We start from the raw sequence: 25,328 nt of genomic DNA, 5'->3' as shown, positions 1-25,328 counted from the left end.
GATGACGCGTTCAATGGCCCTGCGTAACGTCGTTCCTTTGTATTTTTCTAATGAATGAAATGAACGTACAAAGAAAAGAAAATATCTGAGGGCTTTTATTTTCTTACACTTAAATTTTTTTTATCAACAGGCATACTAGGGATCTGTTTTTAATGATTCTTCAATCTGTTTATTTTTGGCTTAACCGAAAACATTTAAGGGACTCAATAAAATCTATATACTATAAACTGTACTACACTTTTTTCTTTTGCTTCATGCTGTAAGTGCTCCAGTTGTAATTCCTATTTTAGATGTTTCACATTCTGGGTAAAATCTGACCCAGTCACATTAAACGAGGGAAAACCTGGCAACCAAGCTCTGTGGAAAAAGGGTGTTTCTGTACATAGTCACAGGAGAAAACTCTTGACCACTACAGACTTTATTCCTGTGATACAATCTGCTATTTGACGGGGAATCAGTGTTGAATGATAAACAAACAAAGATGATCCAGTGTGGCCAGTTCTTAAGGGAACTGCTTTAAAAATAAGATTTTTGTAGCATTATTAACCCCTTGGTTTGGCCAAACGAGGATTTTTAATGAAATCACTACAACCTAAGTACCTGAAAAGTCTAACGTAAATGAACTTTTTAATAGCTTCATTTAAACATCAGCATTTTAGCATCACATTAATAACCTCTTTGGGACCTGTACTGACTGATGGAGTAATTGCATCCACGAAAAATCCATGAAAAGAAAAGCACTAGTAGAAAGAACAAACAAAACAATCCTTACAGGTCGTTTACATATAGTGTAATAAACACAAGGAATGCTAGAAAACAAATATGTTGTGAAATATTAGAAGGTTGGATTGCTGATCAATTAACCAAAAGTTCAAGAATAACTAAAATGCATTGATCTAGTAATTAAATCAACATTTTTTAATTGAATATTATATATTTCCCCCATTTGGTTACTTTATTTTAATTATGCATAAGAAATTTTTATCTCATAATTCTTTTCCGGACACTGAAATTCCAATTGGAAGCATTGGGATCGCACATCCACCGACGAACGAACACACCATTTGCGTGAACGTCATCAATATGTGGCAAATACTGTTAAATATTTGTCACTTATTCTACAGAAAACCAAGAAGTATCCGGTAGCTAGAGTTCTGTTATCAAAATAAAATTATAACGCTAGCTGGTGGGTGGAACAGGCAGTGTTGGGGAGTAACGGAATACATGTACCGCCGTTACGTATTTAAAATACAAAATATGAGTAACTGTATTCCGTTACAGTTACCGTTTAAAAAGGTGGTATTCAGAATACAGTTACTTTGTTGAGATAAATGGATTACACAGCGGTATTTTCCTGTTTCATATTGTCGCGGGTCAGGACTGTTTGGGTTTTGTTTGACAGCTAGTTCTGTTGTTCCAGGTGGCAGCGTTACGGTTGCCATGGTTACAGGGTGACGCTCTTTCTCTGAGTGTTTCCTGGGTGGCTTTTTGTTGTTGTTGTTGTTGTGCTAAGCTAATAGGCAGAATGCTACTCTAAAGAATGTAGCATCATGGGCAGTGTAGTCCGTGCTGCAGGGAGAATGGACTGCCATACACGTTATGGGTCTGTGACCGTGAGGAGGGAGAAAAAGGGGAGTGGAAAAGTAGGAGTTGTCATCGAGCAAAAACGGGAGCTGGAAGCATGTAAATATAATAATAACCACTGCAGCCAAGAAGAGTGCCTGACGAGCCCAGTTGTAAGTAAGCTATTAAGACTCGACTGTACGCTGTGTTCGTGTTTTCCTCCGAAACAATAAGTTCCGTTGGAGCAGCCTTTCAACGCCTCTCTCTGTCTCTCGCTAGCAAAGTTGACCCACACAACAAAGTAAAGCTAGTTTTTGGCTACGAGCCCGACACAGACCCGAGGTATTAGTCAGAGGTCCCTTTACTACGGGTTCGGAGCCCTTCATAAATCACAGCAATAGTGCATTCACGTAGTTGTAAAAAGCATGATAATATATTAAGTAATCCAAAGTATTCAGAATACGTTACTCTCATTGAGTAACGTAACGGAATACGTTACAGAATACATTTTGGGGCATGTATTCTGTAATCTGTAATGGAATACATTTTAAAAGTAACCTTCCCAACACTGGGAACAGGCCATCATAAACAGAATAACACAATGAAATTAGATTAACGAGTGGCTTTCTGAACATACATAAAGTTTTAGTTTTGTCTGTGTGAGACTCAGAGTGTACCGTTTAGCTGCACGACCTTTATTGTGAAGCACAGTAAGCGGAAGCAGCTTGGGCTGTTGTGTGCAACTTGATGCCGGGTCCGAGCCGGACGCTGATGCGGATCTTCATCTCCAGACTTTTGGAAGTTGGGACTCTTTAAAGGTAACAAAGCCGACGCATTAAAAATTAATATTGAAATGTCTGCTAAATATTACATGAATATTGGCTTTTGCTTCACCAATAAGACAGCAAACAGCTCCGTGTCGCAGTGAAGCTAACGAGCTAGTTAGCTGAGCAAGTTGTAACAGGAATAACCACAGGCGTGTTAACAATGCATGTACTTTAATGTATCGCCTTTTTGGCTTCGTCTACTGTATCAAGAAAAATATTTTTCACTAGGCTTGTTTTTCAGAATCTTCTGGAATTTTGATTAAATATCTGAGTGCTATTATTGCTATTTATTTCTCCCTTAATCTCGTAAACAGTTCCCAAATCTACATGGATGCTCTGTTTCTGATCAAGAATAGAGAAATGGAGGCTTTTACTTTGAAAGCTACCGTTTATCAAATGTAATTACCATTTAATTAAAAGGCAGCTTCGTGGAAGCAGATGCAGCTTTCATTTAAATTTTTGTTTGTGTAAGATGTAAAATTAAATATGTTGTAGTATGTTCATTTTTCTCGAGGAAAACTGTTGTACCATAAAAATAGGCGATCCTCCTGGAGTGACCCTGAAAACAGGGAAGAAATCTGCGGATATCAAAGCAACTGTTTGAATAGTTCAAGGTGCAGGAAACTGCAATGCAAAAGACAACGGTGTAAAAAAATGCTCCTCTTTCTTTTATCTGCAGACCACTTGTCCTTCCAAAGCCTGAGGCCATATAAAAGTAGAGATAATGCTTCCATCCTTTAAGCCAATCCAAACAGGCCACATATGTAAACGACACTCCTAAGGTGACATGCTGGCTCTCCTGTAGTGACTGTATTTGTTTTTTTTTTTCTTGCTGTGGAAAGAAGCTGTTTGCCTCACTTACTGTGATATTAGTGAGGCAAGGGGATGGTAATGGCTACAGGGTTGGGTGGACAGGGTATTTAGAACTGATCTTTGTGTCTTTCTGCCCCAGTTCCTTTAGTTGCGGCTGCTTGTTGACTCATTGAAGGAACATTCCCGATGGCGCACAGGGTTGCCTTAAGGGCCCAACACCCTCGGTCCATCTGGCTTATGGTGCTGCCGATGCTCCTCACCGTCCTTTTGGTGGCAGTTTGGGCAGAGGGCCAGGACTACTATGAATTGCTGGGAGTCAGCAGGGAAGCGACGACCAAAGAGATACGACGGGCCTTTAAGCAGCTGGCGCTCACCATGCACCCTGACAAAAACCCTGTGAGTTACACGGACAAACCACAATCCAGAAACACAAAAAAATGACACAGTAATTCTCTGAAATCTGTCGCGTCTCTATGAAACCCTGACAAAACTGATGCTTATCGACTATTTCAGGGTGACCCCTCAGCCCACGAGAAGTTCCTGCAGGTCAATCGTGCCTATGAAGTTCTGAAGGATGAAGACCTGAGAAAGAAATATGATAAATATGGAGAAAAAGGACTGGACGAGCAGCAGGGCGGACGCTATGAGAGCTGGAACTACTACAGATATGACTTTGGTAAGTAACCAATGGGATGTTACAACACTTGAATGTTTTTACAATTGTTTGTATAGAAATCGTTTTATGAGAATATTGTAAAAAGAAAAGAATAGCTAGCTCTGCTGTGAACAAAGAGTTGTTCAGTATTTAAGTTCGTCTTTCTGTCCAGGTATATATGACGATGATTTGGAGATCATCACGCTGGACAGTGGAGACTTTGGTAAGATATAAAACATATTCTGTTTTTGCTTTAGTGTACAAATGAGAAAAACCTTCATCCTTTTTCGATTGTTTGATGTTTTCCTTTCAGAAAAAGCCAACACGTAAGAACTATGTAAATTTAAAGATTTCTCAAATTTATTTTGATTGGCTTTTGAAATCTTGTTGTTCTTGTTTAATGACAGACATTATACATTGCATAATTAACTTCAGAGGTGTCAAACACATTTTAGTTCATTGTCATACAGAGCCTGAGCTAATCTTAATTGTGCTGGAACAGAAAAACAGTGCAATGGCCCCAAACAACCAATCAACCCACCAAACAAACAAACTGTTTGTTTGTTCTTGTATAAAAACATTTTAGCACATTCTCAAATGTTCACATTTAGTTATCCACAATGAGCAGTCTGAGAGGACTGAAGAAAAATTATTTTGTCTGAAAGACAAAACACAGTACAAAGTCCAAAATCTAATCTGTAGTTCTCGCCCCTCAGTCTTATGTTTGACATCCCAGACGCACATTTATACACTTGTAATTACTATGTGCGGTTCCACACATTGTAATTGTAATAGTCCTACCCACTGTCACATAGACATCAGGTTCCATTCTTTCATGACGGATGTCTTTGTCTTCTTCTGATTTCAAATTCTCTGCTCATGAGTGAAGAGGCTCTCAGTTGTTTGTCTTGCATGCTGGATTGGTTCTAAAATGTTTTTTATCCTGAACTTATTTCATATCTTGTCATCAGACACAAAGAGCCTAATCTGGAAGTAAACCTGTCAGCAGCAAATCAAATTGAAAACACAAAGGGAATGTTTAATGGTTTTCTTGTTTGATTTTAGTTTTGGGTGAGCTGCAGGGTACAATTCAAACTTTGAAGTTTGGGAATGGCTGGTCCAACTCCAGAGTAACTGCTATTTGCTGTCTGTTTTTTTTGTGTGTGTATATATGTGCCGTAAACCTTTTTTCCTGTAAGTCTTCAGACCTTAGCATAAAGCAGAACAGCTGTGCAGCTTTCTCCAAACTGTAGTTTTACCCCACTCTTATCAGTGGGAGCAACAGTAAAAGGATTTCAAAGGCACCACGACACAAACACCGTGTGAGAAACAAGAGCGTAAACAGGTAGTGACTGACGTGTCTGTGTGTCTGCTTCAGAAGCAGCAGTGAACTCTGGAGAAATCTGGTTCATCAACTTCTATTTCCCACGATGCTCCCACTGTCACCAGCTGGCTCCGACGGTAACACTACACAAGAAACACACTAAACACACATCCTCAGTCTTGCACCCTTTTATGATTTTGTTTTCTTCTGTGTTATATATGCATCTGTTAGAAAAACATTCCTGGTTTTGTTAGTTTCTTGCTCAAGTTGTAACTTGATAATAATCACATAGACAGAGTTAGACTCTGTGTCAGACAGAGTGAGTTACTAAAATATGTACGTGTCTGTTTGCTTTGACCTTTGCATGTCACAGTGGAGGGATTTTGCCAAGGAGATGGATGGTGTGATCAGGATTGGAGCGGTGAACTGTGGAGACAACAATCATCTCTGCAGGAGGAAGGGCATCAACAGCTACCCCAGTCTGTACATATACAGATCAGGACAGGTGTGTTTGCTGCTTTTTGTAGCAAAAATGGATATAGCTCAACTTTGAAAAATGAATGTAGTACATGCACATACTGAGTTAGCTCAAGCACCTGAACACTACAAACCTGAGCAGGCACCAAGTAAAAGTTTCAATCGAACGTCGATAAATGAGTTTAACAGACTCATCAAAGTAATGACAAAAGCTTGAAACCAGTTGTATACAGTTACCAGTGTTAGTCCATAATTGAACTTTTCCTATGATAGGCAAACAGCTTATTTATCCTTTGCCTCCTTTGTTTGTTTACACTAAGCAAAAAGTGCATGTTAAGGAAAATCAGTGAGTACGTTCTCATTCAAGGGTACATTTACTTCAACTACTGATGCTGTTGGAGAACCGTGTATAGCTTTGATTGCACTCTGTTGTGGATGCGGAGACAGACAGATGGAGACCCGACAGCCGAGTGGTTATTTCTGTTAAACCTCTTTGATGTTTGCTGCTTGAGGCACATGTTTAGTTGGTGCATTGTAATGTCACTTTTCCGCTGATGAGTTTGTGCATTCACACATTCACAAAGTAAAACCCAGACATAAAAGTTTGCGCTCACTGTTTGAAAGCTTTATTTAACATGTTCCATGTTTTGTTTCTTATAATTTCTTATCAATTCTTTGCATTTCTGTAGAGACCAGAGAAATTCAATGGGGAGCGCAATAGAGACAACCTGGTTCGCTTCTCCATGCAGTTCATCACTACAACCATCACTCAGCTCTGGCAAGGTGAACTACAACCCGCGACCACACTGAGATGAGCTAACTTTGTGTTAGCGAGCAGTCTGGCTAAACTTTCAGTGAAATACAGTCTGTGGAGAGTTTTTCTGTTGTTCGAGTTTATTCCTCATCCTATACGTACTAATGTTTTTTTTTCCAGGTAACGTGTTCAGCGAGATAGAGAGCGCGTTCTCGTCAGGGCTTGGCTGGCTGATCACCTTCTGCTCTGACAGTGGAGGTAACACATGTGCACAGTCAGCTTTTTTTTTTGCATGCTAACACACACATACACACACATACAAGACTCTTTATGAAAAGACAGGCAGATGTGTCACAAATCAGTCTACATAACCATGTGCTCTGATACGTGGACACACAGAGTGTACTGGTGTTATCAAGCTTGTTGTTTAAAATAAATGGTGTTTGTCTCTTTTTCAGATTGCCTGGAGCCAAGAACGAGACAGAAGCTGGCAGGAATGTTGGTGAGACAACAGCAGTAATGTTTTTACAGCTGTTTATCACAGAGACATGCTGTGTCTGCTGAATAAATGAATTCACTTTAAAGATTTGAGCCAGTAGAGCATTTTATAAAGCCATGCAGGGAGGGGCACGCAGCTTTGGTTTTCAGTCTCCCAGACCCATGACTCTTACACCTGAAATACCCACTCAGAGAAATGCTTAAATCCCACCAGACACACTGCAGTGTGATTCAGAAGAATCCCTGAATCTGCTTTGTGCGCCACATCACTTACATAAAATATTTTTTATGGAAGTTGCTTCAAGCTGCACGGAGCAGATAAGGAGGACAGTAAATCAGGCATAGAGAGAATCTAGTCAAATTATAAGGCCTGGTGCAGACCACATGCTCTGCTTCTAACGATCATTCAGATTTTATGTCATTTGAAGCTGTGTGAAGAACAGAACAAAACTGCTTTAGAGATGTGATATCACAGACACACAGCAGGTGTGTTTTATGGGATTGGTTAAATTGGCCCTGGATGGATTTAGAAATTTTCAAACACTTGAAGAGGTCATTTTTTTCCTCTAAAGTACTTGAGGAGAGAAAAGTCAGAGAGAGAGATTTTGAAATGACAAGGAGCAGGGGCATCTTACTACACGTAAAACGGCTGCAAAAAAAAAGATGTACAGGCAGAGCACAACGGTCAGCACAGCACAAAATTTGGGTCCTTCGCTCTAGTTAGCGGTCAGCGCAGCGCATGTCGCGTCCTATGTGAAAGGGCCTTGAGGATATATGTCACTAATAATGTTAACACTGTCCTACATGAAAGACAAAGACAAAAAAAAAGGCTTAAATGCTAAATTCTACTTATGTGAATGTGTCACCAAAGAGACCGTGTGTCTAACCACAGTGTTGCTGTGTGGCTCTTTATATTTTTCAAATGATAAGCTTTATTTGGGGCTGATGAATGACAGGCAAATGTTTTCTCTGAGGGGTTGTGTGTCATCTTCATGCATTTGTCCTCTAACCTTTTGAAGTGAGGACGTACTTTGGATTTCCAGCTTGTCATTCCAATCTAATAGCTGCGAGGAACAGCCTTGTAAACGATGTCTGTGTGTGACCGACAGACCTATGACAGTTAGTGTCGTCTAGGCAATTTGATTGAATCCTATAAAGGTAGCTCACTATCCTCAAGTTATGTTTCATTTGTAACGTACATTGTGTAATGTTAAAAATCTTTTAAAAAAAATCTAACTTTTATTTGTAGTTCTATCATGACAAGTTTATTAGTAGCTGTGATGCTGATGTATGTGTTGTAATAAATACTACAGCGCCTGTTTGATCTCTTTATAACTGCTAAGTGTTTGTGTCTGAATGTAGGATGGTCTGGTTAAGGTGGGATGGATGGACTGCACAGCAGATGAACAGATCTGTGCAAGTTTCCAGGTAAGGGTCAGAAGTACTATAGTAATGGTACTTGCATGAGATATCTGTGTAGTTGGGTTTATATACAATGTAAGTGGGAGTATCATCTGCAAAGATGGGGGTAAATGGTTTCTACATAGTGCTTTTCTACTTTACCTCAGCACCCAAAGCACTTTATACAGCATGCCTCGTTCACCCTTTTTTCCACACATTCACACTCCAATGAGACAACAACGTGGTGTTCAGTATTTTACCCAAGAATAGTTTGACATGCAGACTGGAGCAACTAGGGAACAAACCAAACCTTCCAATTAGTAAATTAGTAGATGACCTGCAATACCCCCTGAGCTACAGCCAGGAGGGAGGATGATATTTTGTCAACACATAGTGCTCTGCTTAGAACTGACTTTAGACTGATTTAGTTATTTCCAGCAGTATCGCCTGCTTGGCTAATCTTTCTGTTGTGTTTCAGGTGACCAGTGGAGCAACTGCTTTATTCCCACCTGGAAGTGCTTTGAATAAACCAGACAGTGTACTTGTAAGACGAAGAACACACTATTGTCTGTGCTAATACTGTGTATAGTACTGGAATACTGACTCTATGTGTATGTGTTTCAGTGGCTGAATACTCTGGACAGTAAAGAAATTTATAATCAGGTCATCAACCATCTACCTGATTTGGAACTTCTCACCAGCGACAGTTTCCAGGTATTCTGACTCCAGATGCACAGTCCACCTGTGCATAATACAATTACTTGTATTGTATTACAGCGCAATTCAATATAATACAGAAGTACAATGTAAAATTGTTCTGATGCAGTGTAACTTGTTTCGTCCAGAGTAAATTGGCCCATCATCGCTGGTTAATCAGTTTTACATTTGGTAACAAAAACTCTGCCTCCAACGAGTACAAGAAGCTACAAGCTTTCCTCCGAAATGACCACATACAGGTATCTGTCTATCTGACTGTCTGTGCGTGTCTCTGCATGTATCTGTCTGCCTGCCTGTCTGACTGACTGTTTGTCCTTCCAGGTTGGCAGAGTGGACTGTATAGCGGACTCAGAGCTGTGTCAGTCTCTTTACATTCATAAACCCTGTATGGCTGTCTTTAAAGGACTGGGAATCCACGACTTTGAGATCCACCATGGTCAGTACTACATTTGCATTGTACTGGGCTCAAAATGTGGTCATAAATATTTTGTACTTGTTAAAAAGATTTGTATGTGTAAAAAAAAATTTGTGCATGCGTAAAAAAGATTTGTGCGTGCGTAAAAAAGATTTGTGCGTGTGTAAAAAAGATTTGTGTGTGGACTTAGCCAAAAAAACCCCTGAAAGTTACAACTACGAATTTTGACCCTATTTTTCTTCCTTTCATCTGATTGGTGAATGTCATGTCAATCACAAATGTAACAATCCAATCAGAGAACAGATGGGTTTGGCTGTCGGAGGGGCGCTTTTTTTGAACTGCAGGTCTTTGAAGGGAATAAATGCCCTTTTACATGCCAACCCAGCGTTTTCCTTCATCACCACGAAGGAAAACAGTCTGTGGTCGTCCGAGTTTGGTGATTTTTGTGTCACAGGACTACGTGTTTAATACAGGGACTTCCACAGCCTTTTCAACAGCGCTGCGGACGCAGGGGGGGCAGTGTTTTGGAAATGACAGTCTTCATTACAAAGCTTTCTTCGTTATGAATTAGCATACATGTTTTTATTGAACATTTGAAGAACTAGCAAAAAAACCAGAAACTCTTGTAGAGGACATAAAGTCAGAGATAGAAAAGACAAGGAGCAGGTGCATCTAGTACAGGTAGAGCTGCTGCAAAAACCCACAGAGCTCAGCAGCCAGCAACAAATTCTGGATCCTTTGCTTTTAGTTAGCAATTAGCATTAGCAGCACATCCTGCGTCCGATGTGAAAGGACTTTTATGCTGCGCACTGTGACTCACAGCAATGGTCCTGGGTCAGCCCTGACTTTGTGCTAAACTAATCCTAAAGTAATAATGGTATTTCTAACCACTGACATACCACAACTTTATCCTTTCAACAGCTGCTGAAAGTTAGGGGACCTAACTGCTATCGGATATTTATATAGAGATTACCCTTCAAGGACCTGCAGTTCAAAAAAGTGCCCCTCCGACAGCCAAACCCATCTGTTCTCTGACTGGATTGTTTAATTTGTGATTGACATGACATTGACCAATCAGCTTAAAGGAAGAAAAATAGGGTCAAAATTCGTACTTGTAACTTGCAGGGGTTTTTTTGGGCTAAGTCCACACACAAATCTTTTTTACACATACAAATCTTTTTTACAAGTACAAAATATTTATGACCACATTTTGAGCCCATACATGTTGCTCTCCACTTGCATTTTATTTGTTTAAATTAGTTTGAATATCTCTGCATGTTTGAGGAGGACATGTACGTCTTGTCCAACTAGCAGTTTGTTACAAGGTTACAAGGATAGAGGAGTTCCAAAAAAGGGCTCATGTTATTATTTGAGGAGCCAGTTTGCTAAGGTTGGTTGAACAATGGCTTATTAAGTTAATCCGTTCAGAGAAGGTTTGCTCATCTGCATTAACTCGTGTGTTTTGTGTAGGCAAAGATGTGTTGTACAATATTGTGGGTTTTGCGAGGGACAGCGTTCGAGCTTTTGTCACCACTCTGGGGCCGGACAACTTTCCTTCAGACAGAAAGGAGCCGTGGCTCGTCGACTTCTTCGCTCCGGTTTGTATTTGACTACTTTAATCACAATTATGATGTTGTGCTTTATCTTTTGGTGGCAGATTTTCACGTAGGTGGTTATTTTAGTGGTTAAAATGATTTATTAAGCTGTGACCTCAAAAGTGAACAACAAACTCTTCCTTTATTTATTTATTTACATTTGATTCACTACAAAAGAGTTTGTAGTTGTTGCATCTAAATCTTTTAGTTTTAGTTGATTAAATATTACGAGATTATAGTAGACTAAACCTAAAGTTGCTTCAGTGACTAAAATACAAAGTGTAAACCACTTTGGAACAACCAGTAAATAAATTGTAAAATATATCCATACTGTTCTCTTTCTTCTAAGCGTTGATATTTATGTTATATTTGGCTGAATGCGATTGAGAAGTTACACACAGCTGTGATAATGTGACAATTGACTGTAAAACATTGATAAAAGCCAATCGATGAGGCAAGTTACTCTTATCAGTCCAGATTGACTCACATTGATTGCATTGTCTTTTAGACGGAGTTATTTGCAAAGCTTTGGAAATCTGTCACAACACAAAATCAGGATCAAGAGTCTGAAAGTGAAAAAAAATAAATTTGAAACCCAAAAAAATAAGTTAATGAAAACAAATAAATTATTTAAAATAAAATAATTATTAAAGAAAAAAATTGTATTTTTTTATTTTTTAAATATAAAAAATATCAGAATTTCACTTTGAAATAGCTTTTGACCCTGATGTAGCTTCACGTGACTGCATCCAGTCTGAGCTGGACTGGGATCGTTTGGAGACACGTCTCCCACCAGGCGAGCTATTTGTGCATTCTTCAGTTGCAAACAATATTCAATGCAATCACTGTTATTTTTTATTTATTTTATAATTGCAGGGTTTGACAGTTTAATACTATCTTTATTCTAGTGTGACTGAGCTATGAGCTAAGGGACCAAACGTAGCACAAGAGTAATCTGCTGGTTGCGCCAAATGTTTTTGGCACTGATGATGCAGCCAGTCAGAGTCCTTGTTTAACTTCAGGGCTGGTGGTGGTGCTACACCTACAACACAAACAGTCACTAACTCCGAGGCAGATATGGACCACTTTGTTGGGAGCATTGTGAGCTTGTAAGAGGCAAGAAAGACCCTGAAACACTGAGAACGCTGTGTGAACAAGGGCTAATTAATCAAGCTTTGTCAACCGTAGTAAAAACATTAAAAACCAAAAGTGAGAAAATGGGACTTAAAATCAGTTTTAATCTATTACCACTTTGTGAAAACTGAAGTTTGTAAATAGCACTAGTTAAAAACCAAACTACTGACGTGATAACGACCACCGACAGCCTAAATCCTTGGTAGCTCAGATTTGAACATTGGGTAAGAATTGTCGTTGCTACTTATTAACCTCACAAACATTTGGCTCTTGCTTGCAGTGGTGCCCCCCGTGTCGAGCTTTACTGCCGGAACTGCGAAAAGCTTCAATCCAGCTAGCTGGGCAGATGAAGTTTGGCACTTTGGACTGTACCATCCATCACAACCTCTGTTCTAGAGTAAGCACACACATCCGTGTATATTGTTGATTTTTAAGCTTAAGGCTAAAATGTGCCGACCAATTAGTAATTTACTTTTCTCTTTTTTCAGTATAATATTCAGGCTTATCCCACCACAGTGATCTTTAATGGTTCTTCTGTGCATGAATATGAAGGCCATCATTCAGCTGATGGCATCCTGGAGTTTATACAGGTACTACATCAAATACAACTGAAATGGCTCCTCTTTGCCTGGATTTTTGTCATCTGTACACCGTTTGGTCAAAATGTACCTTTAAGAAATTTACAGCTCCAGCTGTAATGAGTAATCTTTTTCAAATGAATCAGTAATCTAATCAAGTAATCGGATAAGAAATACTTGAGTTTCATTTATGAGCAATAATAAAAACTCAAAAGAGATTACAGGTCTTTCAGAATGAACTGCTCATTGGTTTCCATTTTGGAAATTGCAATATTTTAAAGTTTCACTGCATGTAAAAGAAGAAACCCAGCTAAACCCTTTAGCTGTATTTGCATACCATATTAATTTCATTTTTTTTTTAAGAAAACGCTTTCTTAAATGCAAATATATATATATTAAACACATTTTTATTGGCTTGTGAAAAAAAGCTTTTATTTTTATATATTTAAATATTAGTGCAATTTAATTGATACAATATTTTATATTATTTCACTTTAATCTGAAATGTTTTATGAAAGCACTTGACGTTTATATGGTTTTTTACACCCCATGTCCCCCTTTAGACTGATCCCTGTTTACTGCAGGTATTGTTTCCATCTAAAATAGGACGGCTGCTGTCAGCCTTCAGAGAGCTGAACACGGGTTCGGACGAAGTTAACGGTTCATCTGAACATTTTAATACAACTTCTGGAGATTTACTGCAGATTTTTCTGTGTAAAACAAACAGCGGTGGACGGAGCAGCTACAAACTTTGCTTTTCTTTACGTCAGAGTTTGATGATCGGGTGTTTTGATGAAGGACTCCCGCTCGCTTTCCCCCACTAAAGATTAATGCCTTTTACCATTGGTGATCACAGGAACAGCCCTGCTGTTTACGTCACTAGAAACATTTTTCTTTCATTCTACCTGAGCTCAATGTCTCAGTAACGGCTCCGTCTCTTTGCTCTTTGTGGTGTGTAAACAGACTCCGGGTCCACGTTAAACTGCCAGCATCATCATCATTGCTGCTGTTGTGTTATCAGTGTTTTTGTTTAAAACTGAGGCCTGAGTGGGCTGAATGTTGTCCGACTTTTTATTCACACGCTGCTCCTAAACACATTTATTCTGAAGGTTTGTTTTAGTCACACCTGTGTTAAGCGCTCACGTTTACATCGTTTAACACATCAGTGCAATACAGAGCCGTGCATTAACCAAAGCATCGAAGCAAAGTTTGTGTTGACAATTTTTTTATGATCAATTTTTTTTTATTACTCAGTGAATCATTGCAGCTAAAGGGCTCATCACCACTGTCAATATTATTACAAAATAACATTTGATGCATAGTATAATTTTTTTTCATTGCTGTTTTCCTTTGGTTGCCTTTGGTCTCAAAGTGGAGTATTTAAAAGACAGTGAGATCACAAAGGGCTTCTTTCTATCTCTGCAGGACCTGGTTAATCCATCGGTCCTGATTTTGGATCCTTCAAGCTTCACAGAGAAAATTAAAGGTAAAACCTGCTCTTGACAATAATAATGGATTGCATTTATATAGCGCTTTTTGAGACCCTCAAAGTGGTTTACAATTCCACTATTCATTCACTCTCACATTCACACACTGGTGGAGGCAAACCACTGGGGCAGGCTGACAGAAGCAAGACTGCCGCACCATCGGCCCCTCTGGCCATCACCAGTAGGTGGTAGGTGAAGTGTCTTGCCCAAGGACACAACGACCAAGACAGACAGAGCTGGGGATTGAACCGGCAGCCTTCCGGTTACAAGATGAGCTTCCTAACCCCCTGAACCACGGCCGTGACAATAAACTGCTTCTTGCACAAAGGGCTAGTTGCAAAGACTTTGAACAGCACTGTTGTAAAAGAACTTGACAGCTGCAATTGCTGTTTTATGAAAACTACCCATTCCCATCTTTCAGTTTAAAGCACCATAGAGGCCGGATTATTAAAGTTAAAGTCTAACACAGTGGTCTGTTTCTCTGCTGCAGGTCGAGATGAAGGACAGATCTGGGCGGTAGATTTCTACGCTCCCTGGTGTGGTCCCTGTCAGGCTCTGATGCCTGAATGGAGACGCATGGCCCGGGTATAACTCACTTTACATGTGCCATATATAGACCATAGACACAAAATGAAAGAACACAAGAAGGAGAGCTGTATAAACTTTAAAGGTCATCTAGCTGCTTCACTCTACTGTCACCTGATCAGTAAACTTCAGTAACCCTGAGCCACTGGAAGCTCGAGCCATGACACGGCCTCCAGCTTGTTCTGCTGTTGTATGCTTTAGATGAACCTTAGTAGACACTTTTTGTATTTTGTTTTCAGAATGTACAAAGGTCTCAATTTGCCATTCATAATTTTCCTGCTCTCTCTTTGATAGATTTGTTTCTGCAGCATGACCTGTCCTTGACAATTAATGGCATATTTCTAAAAACTGAGCTGAGATTCTTTCCTTTAAACCCATATTTATTGTATAACATAAGCTTGAATGCGATTTATTAAACAGTTAAAATAGCCAAATTGTGCCCTGGTCCAAAAATATATGAACCTTAAAGGAAAGAAATTCAGTTTAGATGTCAGTTTTAAAATTAATACCTATGACTGAATCTGCACAACTCCACAAAACAGTGAATTTGTGAAGAAAACCAGGAACATTGGGATTTTGTTTATGAACCTAAAGCAAGTGACAGAAATCAGCAGATGAAAACAGAGGGTCAGGACTCAGCTAGCAGAAGGAGAGAGCAGCCTCTAACCTGACGCCGTCTTGGTTTCCATCCAGCTGCTTTCAGGTCAGATCCTGGTCGGTTCGGTCGACTGTCAGCGCTTTCAGTCGTTCTGTCAGAGCCAGAGTGTGAGAGCATACCCAGAAATCCGCCTGTACCCTGGAAACAGCCGGCAGCCAGATCGCTATACGTATGTAACTCACTTTACATGCTCAGATGTCGGGAAATGAATATTCCCAGGAGATGAGAATATGGATATGAGTTTCATCACAACATCTCAGATGATCAGAATTATTTGTTTTACCTTCTTACATCTTCTTTTTACTTAGATTATTGATTACTGATTTCCTTTTCGCCTGCCTGTCTCTGTAGGAGTTATAATGGTTGGCACAGAGATGCCCATTCACTGAGAACATGGGCACTGAGGTGAGATGCAAGTTGCCTTTTCTTGTCTTTCTGTATTTCTTTAGGGTTTTTCTTTCTTTCTGCAGTAAAAGAACCAATGAAATGGGACGTGTACAGTGTTAATAGTTGAGTTATTCTCTTGTGTGTACAGTTTTTTACCCAGAGCCTCTGTGGACCTTACTCCAGAGACCTTCAGATCTCTGGTTCTGTCAGGTCGGGATCACTGGGTCCTGGACTTTTATGCCCCCTGGTGCGGACCCTGTCAACACTTTGCCCCGGAGTTTGAGGTCCTAGCTCGGGTGTGAAAACTTTGCTTCTCTGCATGAATCTTGTTGCTTTTTTTCTGCAGTGACTGATGAGACAAACCGAAAGTAAACTTCTCCAACAGACTGTGGGACGAAGCACAAATTAAGAGTTTCTTAAAAGTATGGTTTTCTTGTAGTCAAGAGTCCTGCAGTCATGCTTTTTGTGTGTGTGCGATTGACAGATGCTTAAAGGCGAGGTCCGGGCAGGGAAGGTTGACTGTCAGGCTCATTATCAGACCTGTCAGTTAGCTGGTATCACCGCCTACCCAACTGTCAGATTGTACCCATACCTGGGAAAAAAGAGGGTAAGCACACACACACACACACACACACACACACACACACACACACACACACACACACACACACACACACACACACACACACACACACACACACCGTGACTAGCACTGTCACTTCAGAGTAAGAATGTTCTAGGATTAGACTTCATGGCTGTAGCCTTTTTTTATTTTGTAAAAGTTGTGTTGCTTGCCATGTTTTTCTCCATGCTTCAGTTTTTTATGTTTGTTTTTATTTTGTTTTGGTGAATCTGTCTTCTCCCAAATATTTTTGTTAATTAGGAATCAACTCCTGATTTTTCCCCATTCTAACATTTTGTCCATCAAATACCATTTAAAAAAAGTAAAAGCAAGGTTTATAATCTAATGTTTTATATTCATCACCAAAAAAAGAGCTCAGTTTACTTTTATAAAACAAAAGAAAAGCAAAAAGCACAGCCTTCATCATCAGATTTGATGGGAAAGAATCAGTTATGGATTGACTTAATAGTGGAAAAGATTATAATGTGTGTGTATGTGTGTGTTCTGACAGCATGAACAGAGTGGGGAGCATATCAATAGCCGAGACGCTAACGTGATCGCTGACACCGTCAGACAGCGGCTACAACAGCTGTTGCCACGGTTACACAATAAGCCAAAGGTAAGTGCCGGTTAACTTCAAGCACAAATCAACCCAGCCGCTGAACTGGAGTCTGACACGTTTGTATGTTGTAGGATGAGCTGTGATGGAAGCGGGCGGTACTGTGAGGAAGATGAGCCACCTGATTGGTCAGGTAGAGACAGAAGTGAATTTGATTGGCCCAGCAAGATGATCAATCGGTCAACACTCCTTTATAGAAGCTACAGCTGGAACACTGGGACCGACTGTTACCTGCTGTGCTGAATGTACTGAACACTTCTGCCTTGTTTATGTTTGGTTTATAATTGTCTCCATTGTTTCTATTTACTCTATGAAGTAAAACTTTGGGACACTGTGTATTGATCATGTTACTGACACATACACACACACTCACCGATCCAATTGTTGACATAGTGTTGTATTTTATTGCTCATGTAAAAACAGTTTGAGAATAAAACGGTTCGTTTCTGTTAGATGTGTGTGCATCCCTGTGAGTTTTACAACCATCCCTGCAGGTTAAATTCAAAGTATACAAAGATGTTGACAAGATTCAGAAAAAAGAAATAATCACAAAGTATTAACTCTTTCAATTACTTTGTTTTTTTCTCAAGCAAAAGTGCCATGCATTTCAATCTCATGGTTTCTCAACACTGTTGCTTTTCTGTGTGTCAAACTGAGTTTTTGGGGATTGGATAGGGGTGCATCCAGAGGGACATGAGGTGGCAATAGCCCCGCTGAAAACATGATCGTCCACCTCAATGCTCTGTATGGACCCCAGAACGTAAACACACAGCTGTAGATGTTTTCTTAGTTATTCACACTTTGACCAGCAGGTGTCACTGTTCACTCACTGTTCACTCACTGTGTCATCTGGCTGAAAACTGTAGGAGACAGGAGCTTAAGAAAAGTTGGATTGACAAGATAAATACGTGCAGACAGGGTTTATAAAGTCTCTGAAAAGAGCTCAGAATATATCAAGGATTGGGTGCCCGCTGAAATCCTCAGTAAAAAAAAAAGGTTTATACTGTTAATGCGTTAAAGTTAATTAGATCATTAATTACTTGTTATATGTAATATGTATTCCCACAGAAAAAACAAACAAATAAAACTGATGCATTTATCTTATGCTCTTGGAAATTTTACACAAATAAAAAACAAAACAAAAGCAACAAACTGTATTGAAATAATTTGGAGCTTTTTAATGGTTTGTAATGGCTGTGTATCTTAAGAAGGGCAGCAGGTGTCACCGTTGCTTTTCTGTGCAGTGACTTCCCCAGAAAAGAGTTGATCAGGAAACAGAACCTGTGCACTGATTCAACTTTTGGAACACGGGCTTATCCACAACGGACCTGAGTCACATTACATTACCATGAGAACATTACATTGTGTCACGGTTCTGTATTATGTGGTCTGAAGAAAACTAATCTACTATACTCAGTGTTGGGGAGTAACGGAATACATGTACCGCCGTTACGTATTTAAAATACAAAATATGAGTAACTGTATTCCGTTACAGTTACCGTTTAAAAAGGTGGTATTTGGAATACAGTTACTTTGTTGAATTAAATGGATTACACGGCAGTACTTTCCTGTTTCATATTGTCGCGGGTCAGGACTGTTTGGGTTTGTTTGACAGCTACGTTCTGTTGTTCCAGGTGGCAGCGTTACAGTTGCCATGGTTACAGGGTGACACTCTCTCTCTGCGTGTTTCCTGGGTGAGAGAGCGCCTTTTTGTTGTTGTTGTTGTGCTAAGCTAATAGGCAGAATGCTACAGGTATAGCTCTAAAGAATGTAGCATCATGGGCAGTGTAGTCCGTGCTGCAGGGAGAATGGACTGCCATACACGTTATGTGTCCGTGAACTCGAGGAGGGAGAAAAAGGCGAGTAGAAAAGTACGAGTTGTCATCGAGCAGAAACGGGAGCTGGAAGCATGTAAATATAATAATAACCACTGCAGCCAAGAAGAGTGCCTGACGAGCCCAGTTGTAAGTAAGCTATTAAGACTCGACTGTACGCTGTGTTCGTGTTTTCCTCCGAAACAATAATTTCCGTTGGAGCAGCCTTTCAACGCCTCTCTCTGTCTCTCGCAAGCAAAGTTGACCCAGACAACAAAGTAAAGCTATTTTTCGGCTATGAGCCCAACTCGGAACCCGCCGTATTAGTCAGAGGTCCCTTTACTACGCTTCGGAGCCGCGGACCTTCAGTAACAATAATAAATCACAGCAATAGTACATTCACATAGTTGTAAACAGCATGATAATATATTAAGTAATCCAAAGTATTCAGAATACGTTACAGAATACATTTTGGGGCATGTATTCTGTAATCTGTAATGGAATACATTTTAAAAGTAACCTTCCCGACACTGACTATACTATACTCAATAAATTAAGCTGTAGATAGCAGCTGGTCTGCTAACCTTGTGAACTGAAGCCTAAAGTTCATCCATGCCTTCGGTAAGACAGAAAAAGGTGGTGATATTAATGTTTCTGTGCATATAATTTTCATCGAATCTGTCTCTGATGATCACACTGGGAAACTGGCCAGGTTCACATTAAAGATTTCTTGATGATAATGAGAAACTCTTCTTTGTCTTCTGTAGCAGTAGGTGAGAGTCTACCTCAAAAGTAAAAATCTACTAAGCAGCAGTGATGCTTATATCTGGCTAATTTGCACCATAGTGTAAAAGATGAATGTAGCCTCTGGCTCTGAGAAGCAAAGCCAATTCAGGTAATGCCTTTTAATGGCCACCAGGGGGGGATACCTGTTGCATGAAAAACCCTGTAGAAGTCTTTGGGGAAAGGGCTCTCAGCTCTGACTGCAGTAAGCACTTTCCTGATGGGCTCACTCATTTTGGTTCATACCTTATATAACATTATTTCCATTTTATACATTTTGGTCATTCTAAGAGTCAGAAAGCAGGATTAACTGGATATACGTCTTGGCTAATGACTCATGATTTTTAAGTTGTTAGCTAACAAACGTGCTTGCTGGTTCCAGTTTGAAAACGCCAACACTGTGATGTGATGACAGTGAAAACTTTCTTCTCAAGGAGTTCACAAACCAGTGACGTCACAGTAGCTACACCCATCTAAATCCATGTGATTCGTGAAGATTATTCTTGATTTTGCTGATAACCTATTTGTTTGGCAACAAATCGCATCTTGGGCATAACCAACAATTAATCTCATCCCAGTGGGAATGCGAATTTCGCAGTAATCCATCCAGTTGGTGTTGAAAACAGAAAAAAGGTCAAACATAGTCCTGTGAAAAAAATATTTTCCCAGGGCTCTGTGCGGCCCTGTGAAAGTGCATGCCATGATTCAATTGTTTGTAGAACCACCTTTAGCAGTAATTATAAGTAAGTTGAAGTAATTGCTTCTGTAGGACTTTATCAGTCTCTCATTGTTGAGGAGGAATTTTGGCCCGCTCTTCTTTACAAGGTCCCACTACAGTATTTGAGCTCTGGACTTTGACTGGGCCACTGCAACACCTCGATTCATTGATTTTTCAGCAATTGTGTTGTAGATTTGAGATGTGCTTGGGATAACTGACCTGTTGCATTACCTCATATGGGCCAAGTTTAGCTGTCAGACAGATGGCCTCACATTTGACTCTAGAACACTTTGGTTTTGGTTTGGTTCATGGTCAACTCAGTGACTGCATGGTGCCCAAGCCCTGCAGCTGCAAAACAAGCCCAAATCATCACCCCTTTACCATCGCCACTGACAGCTCCTATGAGGTGTTTGTTTTCGCTGAATGCTGAAAATGTGTTAAGACACCTGAGAATGCTGCACACCTACAAACTGCCAAAACTTCTGATTTTATAGAGTTGTTTTGATTAGCAGGACCTGGTTGCTACTTACCCTATGCGGTAGATGAAACGTGAGAGGATCACTGAGGTTAGCGTGGTTCATTTTATGGGGGACATGAAAATTAAATTACTTTATGTGTCCATGTGATCAGTGACACCTATAAAAAATATAATGCTAGGCATTTGTGTTTCAGGTCTACCTTTAGTAATTCACCTGTTACACAAACCTTACACATTATACTGTTGGACAGCATCACGTCCCTCTCTATATAAATCTGTATATAATTACATACAAGTGTAACCATCAGACATAGAAATTCTCACAGTCTGGAAAAGACCAATAGTTAAAATGTTCTCTATTACTGTAATTACCTAAATGACCTTAGATACTTTCCACTTGAACATTATTAGAGGAGGACATTTCTATGTAGTCCCCCCCTTTACCTCTTTCTCTCTCTTCGTTTTGTGGGCAGTTGGAGGTCAGCATTGACGCAGCACTGCTCCATAAACCACTGGAATCACTTACTGCGTGTGCATTCTATTGTTTCATTATGTGAAATGGAGCAACAAGTTGGACAAACACTCGCTGAGTTATTGTGGGAACCGACCTGGTAGTCCTGTGCGTGTGTGTTTTGATGATGACGTCAGATTACTTTCCGTGTTGGACGCTTGGAGATTTGGCTGGCCATATTTGAGTTGGAGAGCACCGCTTCCTGTGACGCTGTGTGCTGCATAGAACAAACTTTTACATGCCTTATCACAATGATTAACACACAAGAGAAAATCCTGCCAGAGTAGCTCTGTGTACGTTTAAGCTGTTTAATTTTAGCATTAAATAACATCATTAAGAGAAAAAAGATTCCACATTTCCATAATCATTTGTTGATGTTGTTAACACTGGAGAAATTTCATTTAACCTTTAACACCACCAAGTGTTAAACAAGACCCTGAAACCCCTATTAGCACAACTCCAAGACCACTAAATTTAAGACAACATCATGATCTGAAACACAGGAAAAAAGGATTGGACAGAAAAAACAGGGCATATATCAGACCAAATGAGGGATATGTATAATACTGGAATGAACTATAACTGAAGCACTGGTACTGGATGAAACCCTGTTAAAACTAGTGCCCCAACACCAACAAGAAATAGTGGCCAAAAAAAATTCAGAGAAGGTGGCTAACAAACAGATATTTAGCCAACTATGCCAAAACATCACAAGATGGAAACACACTAGGGCTAAAAATAATAACTAATCTGAATCAGGACTGCAACATCAAAAGGTTAGAAGACCAAAATATGGCAAATACCAGACTGAACTGGCGACAAAGCATCAGTGGATACTGGCTCAAATCAGGGTTTGAATTATACTAGGAAAAACATTAGATTGGAAAATATTGAAAGAAAAATTAATAAAGGCAGCAAAACAGAAAAAAGGACTAAACATTATGTCATAACTGACCAAACTAGGGCTTAAACCCCCCAAAACACTAATACCAAGCCCTGGCCTAGAAACCTAGGTCAGGATATCAATGGGATATCAATCCCTGCTAGGTGACTATGGTTTCAAACCACGAGTCCAAAAACTAGAGCTAAAATGTAAGGTGATAACATATAAAACTCCTAACACATTACAAAATTATTAAATTGATTTATAGATAGAGATATATAGATTAAACCCTGGCTAAGACATCAGAGTAATTCTGACCAACATGTGAAACAACATAACCAAAATATTGGATTACACCTGCTACAGAGACTCATTAAGCAGGGATGTCAAACTGTATGTGGGCCACATTCAGCCCACTTTGATCTTAATGCGGGCGAGTGAAACTGTTCTTTCTGTCATCATAAAAATCTTTAATTAACATATTGAATCCCTGAGATATCCTAATATAAAACAGAGAAAAGCAATTTCTACAGCACGTCTCAGTCTTTTTACATGATAATTTGTAAAATTACAAAGTTCTGGTTGCTCACTGTCCAGACTGTCCTGTAGTTTCAAAACAAAATTTTTGTTGATTGAACTGAAATATCTAAATTAGAAAGTAAAACACAGGAAATTTTCTGACATTTAATTGTTTGTCTATTATTTTCTGTCTATTACAGTTTCGGTGTAATATGAATGGCTGTGGGGGGGGGGTCTTTATTAGCAGAAAAAAGCTGTAAAATGTCTGATAATATAACTTAAAGTCCAAAAATGTATGTCCTCCATCATATTTTCCAAAGCTGTCTAGCGGGCTGGATTGGAGTCTTTGCTGGGTCGATTCGGGCCACCGGGCCTCATATTTGACACCGTGCATCAGAGAGTCTGATAAAACCCTAACCCATTATTGTTGGGTCTTTACCTTACAACCAGACCCCAAACGGTCCCAGTAGATGGCCACCCCTCCCTGAGCTTGATTCTGCTGGAGGTTTCTTCCTGTTAGAGGGTAGTTTTTCCTTCCCACTGTCACCAAATTCTTGCTCATAATATAATTATTGGGGTTTTCTTTGTATTACTGTAGAGTCTTTACCTTACCATACCAATCACCTCGAGGCAACCACTTTTGTGATTTGGCACTATATAAATATTATAAATACTATATTATATTGAATGTTGATAATATTGTATCAGTATCAGTGAAGCTATAGGAAAAGCTAGGGCAAAAACACCCTAGGATATGGCAATATACCAGACTACATCAGATTCATGTTGCATAGAAAAAAAATGAAAAAGGGTTAAAACATTGACGAGAAAATTGACCAAGCTAGCACTGAAACGTTGTCAAGTGCTCTTACAAAACGGGCTGAAATACAACCAAATATTTGACAGCACCAGATGTGATGACACATGAGAAAAGCCAAAGAAACATTTCTACTTGTGCTTTTTAGTTTTATTTCAATGAGTGTTTAAGAACTTGATGAACAGATGTTGGGGGGGGGAAAAAAAAAAGGATTTAAAGCAGCTTTAACTTCTGTCAACAAGGTCGGCCGGTGTCAAACTCTCTGCTGTGTCAGCACTCAGGAACATGAATAGAACCACTCAGCCTCCAGAAACAGACTACACCTTATCCCAGCACCAGGTGTGTTTTCAGTCAGGCAGTCAGCTGAAGTCAACACGGAGCACAGACCAGAGAGGACAAGAGCGTGGAGGACTAAAGCGGAGGAGGATAAGGAGGTGTAATGGCAGTAAATCCATGAAAACATTTTCTCTTCCCTCTCATGGAAACTGCAGCTGAGAAAACACTGCTGGAAATTAGTACTCAGGAACTACTGGAAGCAGTACAAACACACACACACACACACACACACACACACGCACGCACAGTGGCTAGTTCATGCGGCTACTGGTCTGCTTTGTTAAACTTTACTCCCATCAATAAGAAACACTGAAATTCTGAGAGTTCAGCTTTATTGCTTTTAATCTGGTGTAGTTCAAGGTGGTGAAGCCCTATATGAGCCTTTATGGTATGAATCAGCCTCAATTTTAAGGCCGATTTTTAAAACAAAACAAAAAAAACCCAAAAACAGACACACTCCAGCTTATCTTGTCTAAATGTTTAATGGTTCACACTGCTACGAGAAGTCCAGAATTCAACATATCAGGGTGTTAGTACAGAGTAGTGTGGCACTGAGTGTTAGTGTGTTTACATGAACAGAGTTACTGTGCGATAATGAGAATACTGTTTATTTGAGGCTGTGTTCAGACAGCAGCAGCAGCAAATTGCAGTTCAATTAAAAAAAAAAAAGAAAAGAAAAAGACTTTGCTCACTGATCACATCTGTCAGAGTAGGGACAGCACAGGTGGGAATGGTAACAGTTTGGATGGCTGCTGTGACAACAACAACAAAAAAAGTTTTTCAAATGACTTTAAAAGTAGAGGTGATGCTCATACATTTTTCAGATGTAAGAGATTAACATCCAAGGAAAAGTCTGCAAAGCCTGCCATTCCTCTGAGAAGAAAACCACAAAACGCACACACAAAAGGGAATGCTTAAGGCAAATGACGCCAACTTACCTTGGTCACACGACCAACAGTAGAGTATTTTTATTGTCAATCTGTGCAAAAGCCATTATTTTATATGCTTCATCATCATTATATCCATTCCCCAGATTTTGTGGCCAACCCAACAGTACATTATGTCAAGGTAATGCACTTCATGTGTGCTACATGTCAGTATATAGTATGTGAATATCATAATGGGAATACGTTTTTACTTTGCCTCTTGCACAAAGTCAATGGCTGCGTCCACAGAGAACTCCAATAAAAGCCTAGAGTTTAGTCGCAACAAAAATAACGTGTTACAAAGTCCCTTTTTTAATATCTACCTACAATTTTAAACGAGAAATGTTAAAACTGGTTAACCATTCCGTTTTCTAACATTTCCAACATGATTTTTTTTTTTATTATATTTTTGGATTCTACTCAGTTAGCTTTGG

General features: G+C 39.6%; 1 protein-coding gene across 1 annotated transcript; it reads left to right on the top strand.

The window, feature by feature from the left end:
* The first annotated feature begins 2,250 nt into the window (after positions 1-2,250).
* On the top strand, positions 2,251-17,561 carry dnajc10 (DnaJ (Hsp40) homolog, subfamily C, member 10). The gene is made up of 25 exons (XM_026145489.2): positions 2,251-2,381; positions 3,343-3,599; positions 3,717-3,879; positions 4,031-4,081; positions 5,237-5,319; positions 5,556-5,687; positions 6,349-6,442; positions 6,594-6,671; positions 6,872-6,915; positions 8,274-8,339; positions 8,791-8,856; positions 8,937-9,026; positions 9,158-9,268; positions 9,351-9,465; positions 10,915-11,042; positions 12,454-12,570; positions 12,662-12,763; positions 14,177-14,237; positions 14,729-14,823; positions 15,517-15,650; positions 15,833-15,886; positions 16,017-16,164; positions 16,353-16,475; positions 17,002-17,109; positions 17,184-17,561. The coding sequence occupies exons 2-25, from the start codon at positions 3,390-3,392 to the stop codon at positions 17,193-17,195; spliced, it is 2,385 nt and encodes a 794-aa protein (XP_026001274.2). The 5' UTR covers positions 2,251-2,381; positions 3,343-3,389; the 3' UTR covers positions 17,196-17,561.
* The last annotated feature ends 7,767 nt before the right edge of the window (positions 17,562-25,328 follow it).

Source organism: Astatotilapia calliptera, chromosome 16 (assembly GCF_964374335.1).
Source record: "Astatotilapia calliptera chromosome 16, fAstCal68.1, whole genome shotgun sequence".
Classification (NCBI taxonomy): domain Eukaryota; kingdom Metazoa; phylum Chordata; class Actinopteri; order Cichliformes; family Cichlidae; genus Astatotilapia; species Astatotilapia calliptera.
Note: the sequence above shows the minus strand (reverse complement) of the source record. Positions and strands in the feature narration are given on the sequence as shown.

Coding starts and splice junctions, on each gene's coding strand:
- dnajc10 (XM_026145489.2), top strand. CDS start 3,390: ATGGCGCACAGGGTTGCCTTAAGGGCCCAACACCCTCGGTCCATCTGG. Junction 3,600..3,716: donor TGCACCCTGACAAAAACCCT/GTGAGTTACACG, acceptor CGACTATTTCAG/GGTGACCCCTCAGCCCACGA. Junction 5,688..6,348: donor ACATATACAGATCAGGACAG/GTGTGTTTGCTG, acceptor GCATTTCTGTAG/AGACCAGAGAAATTCAATGG.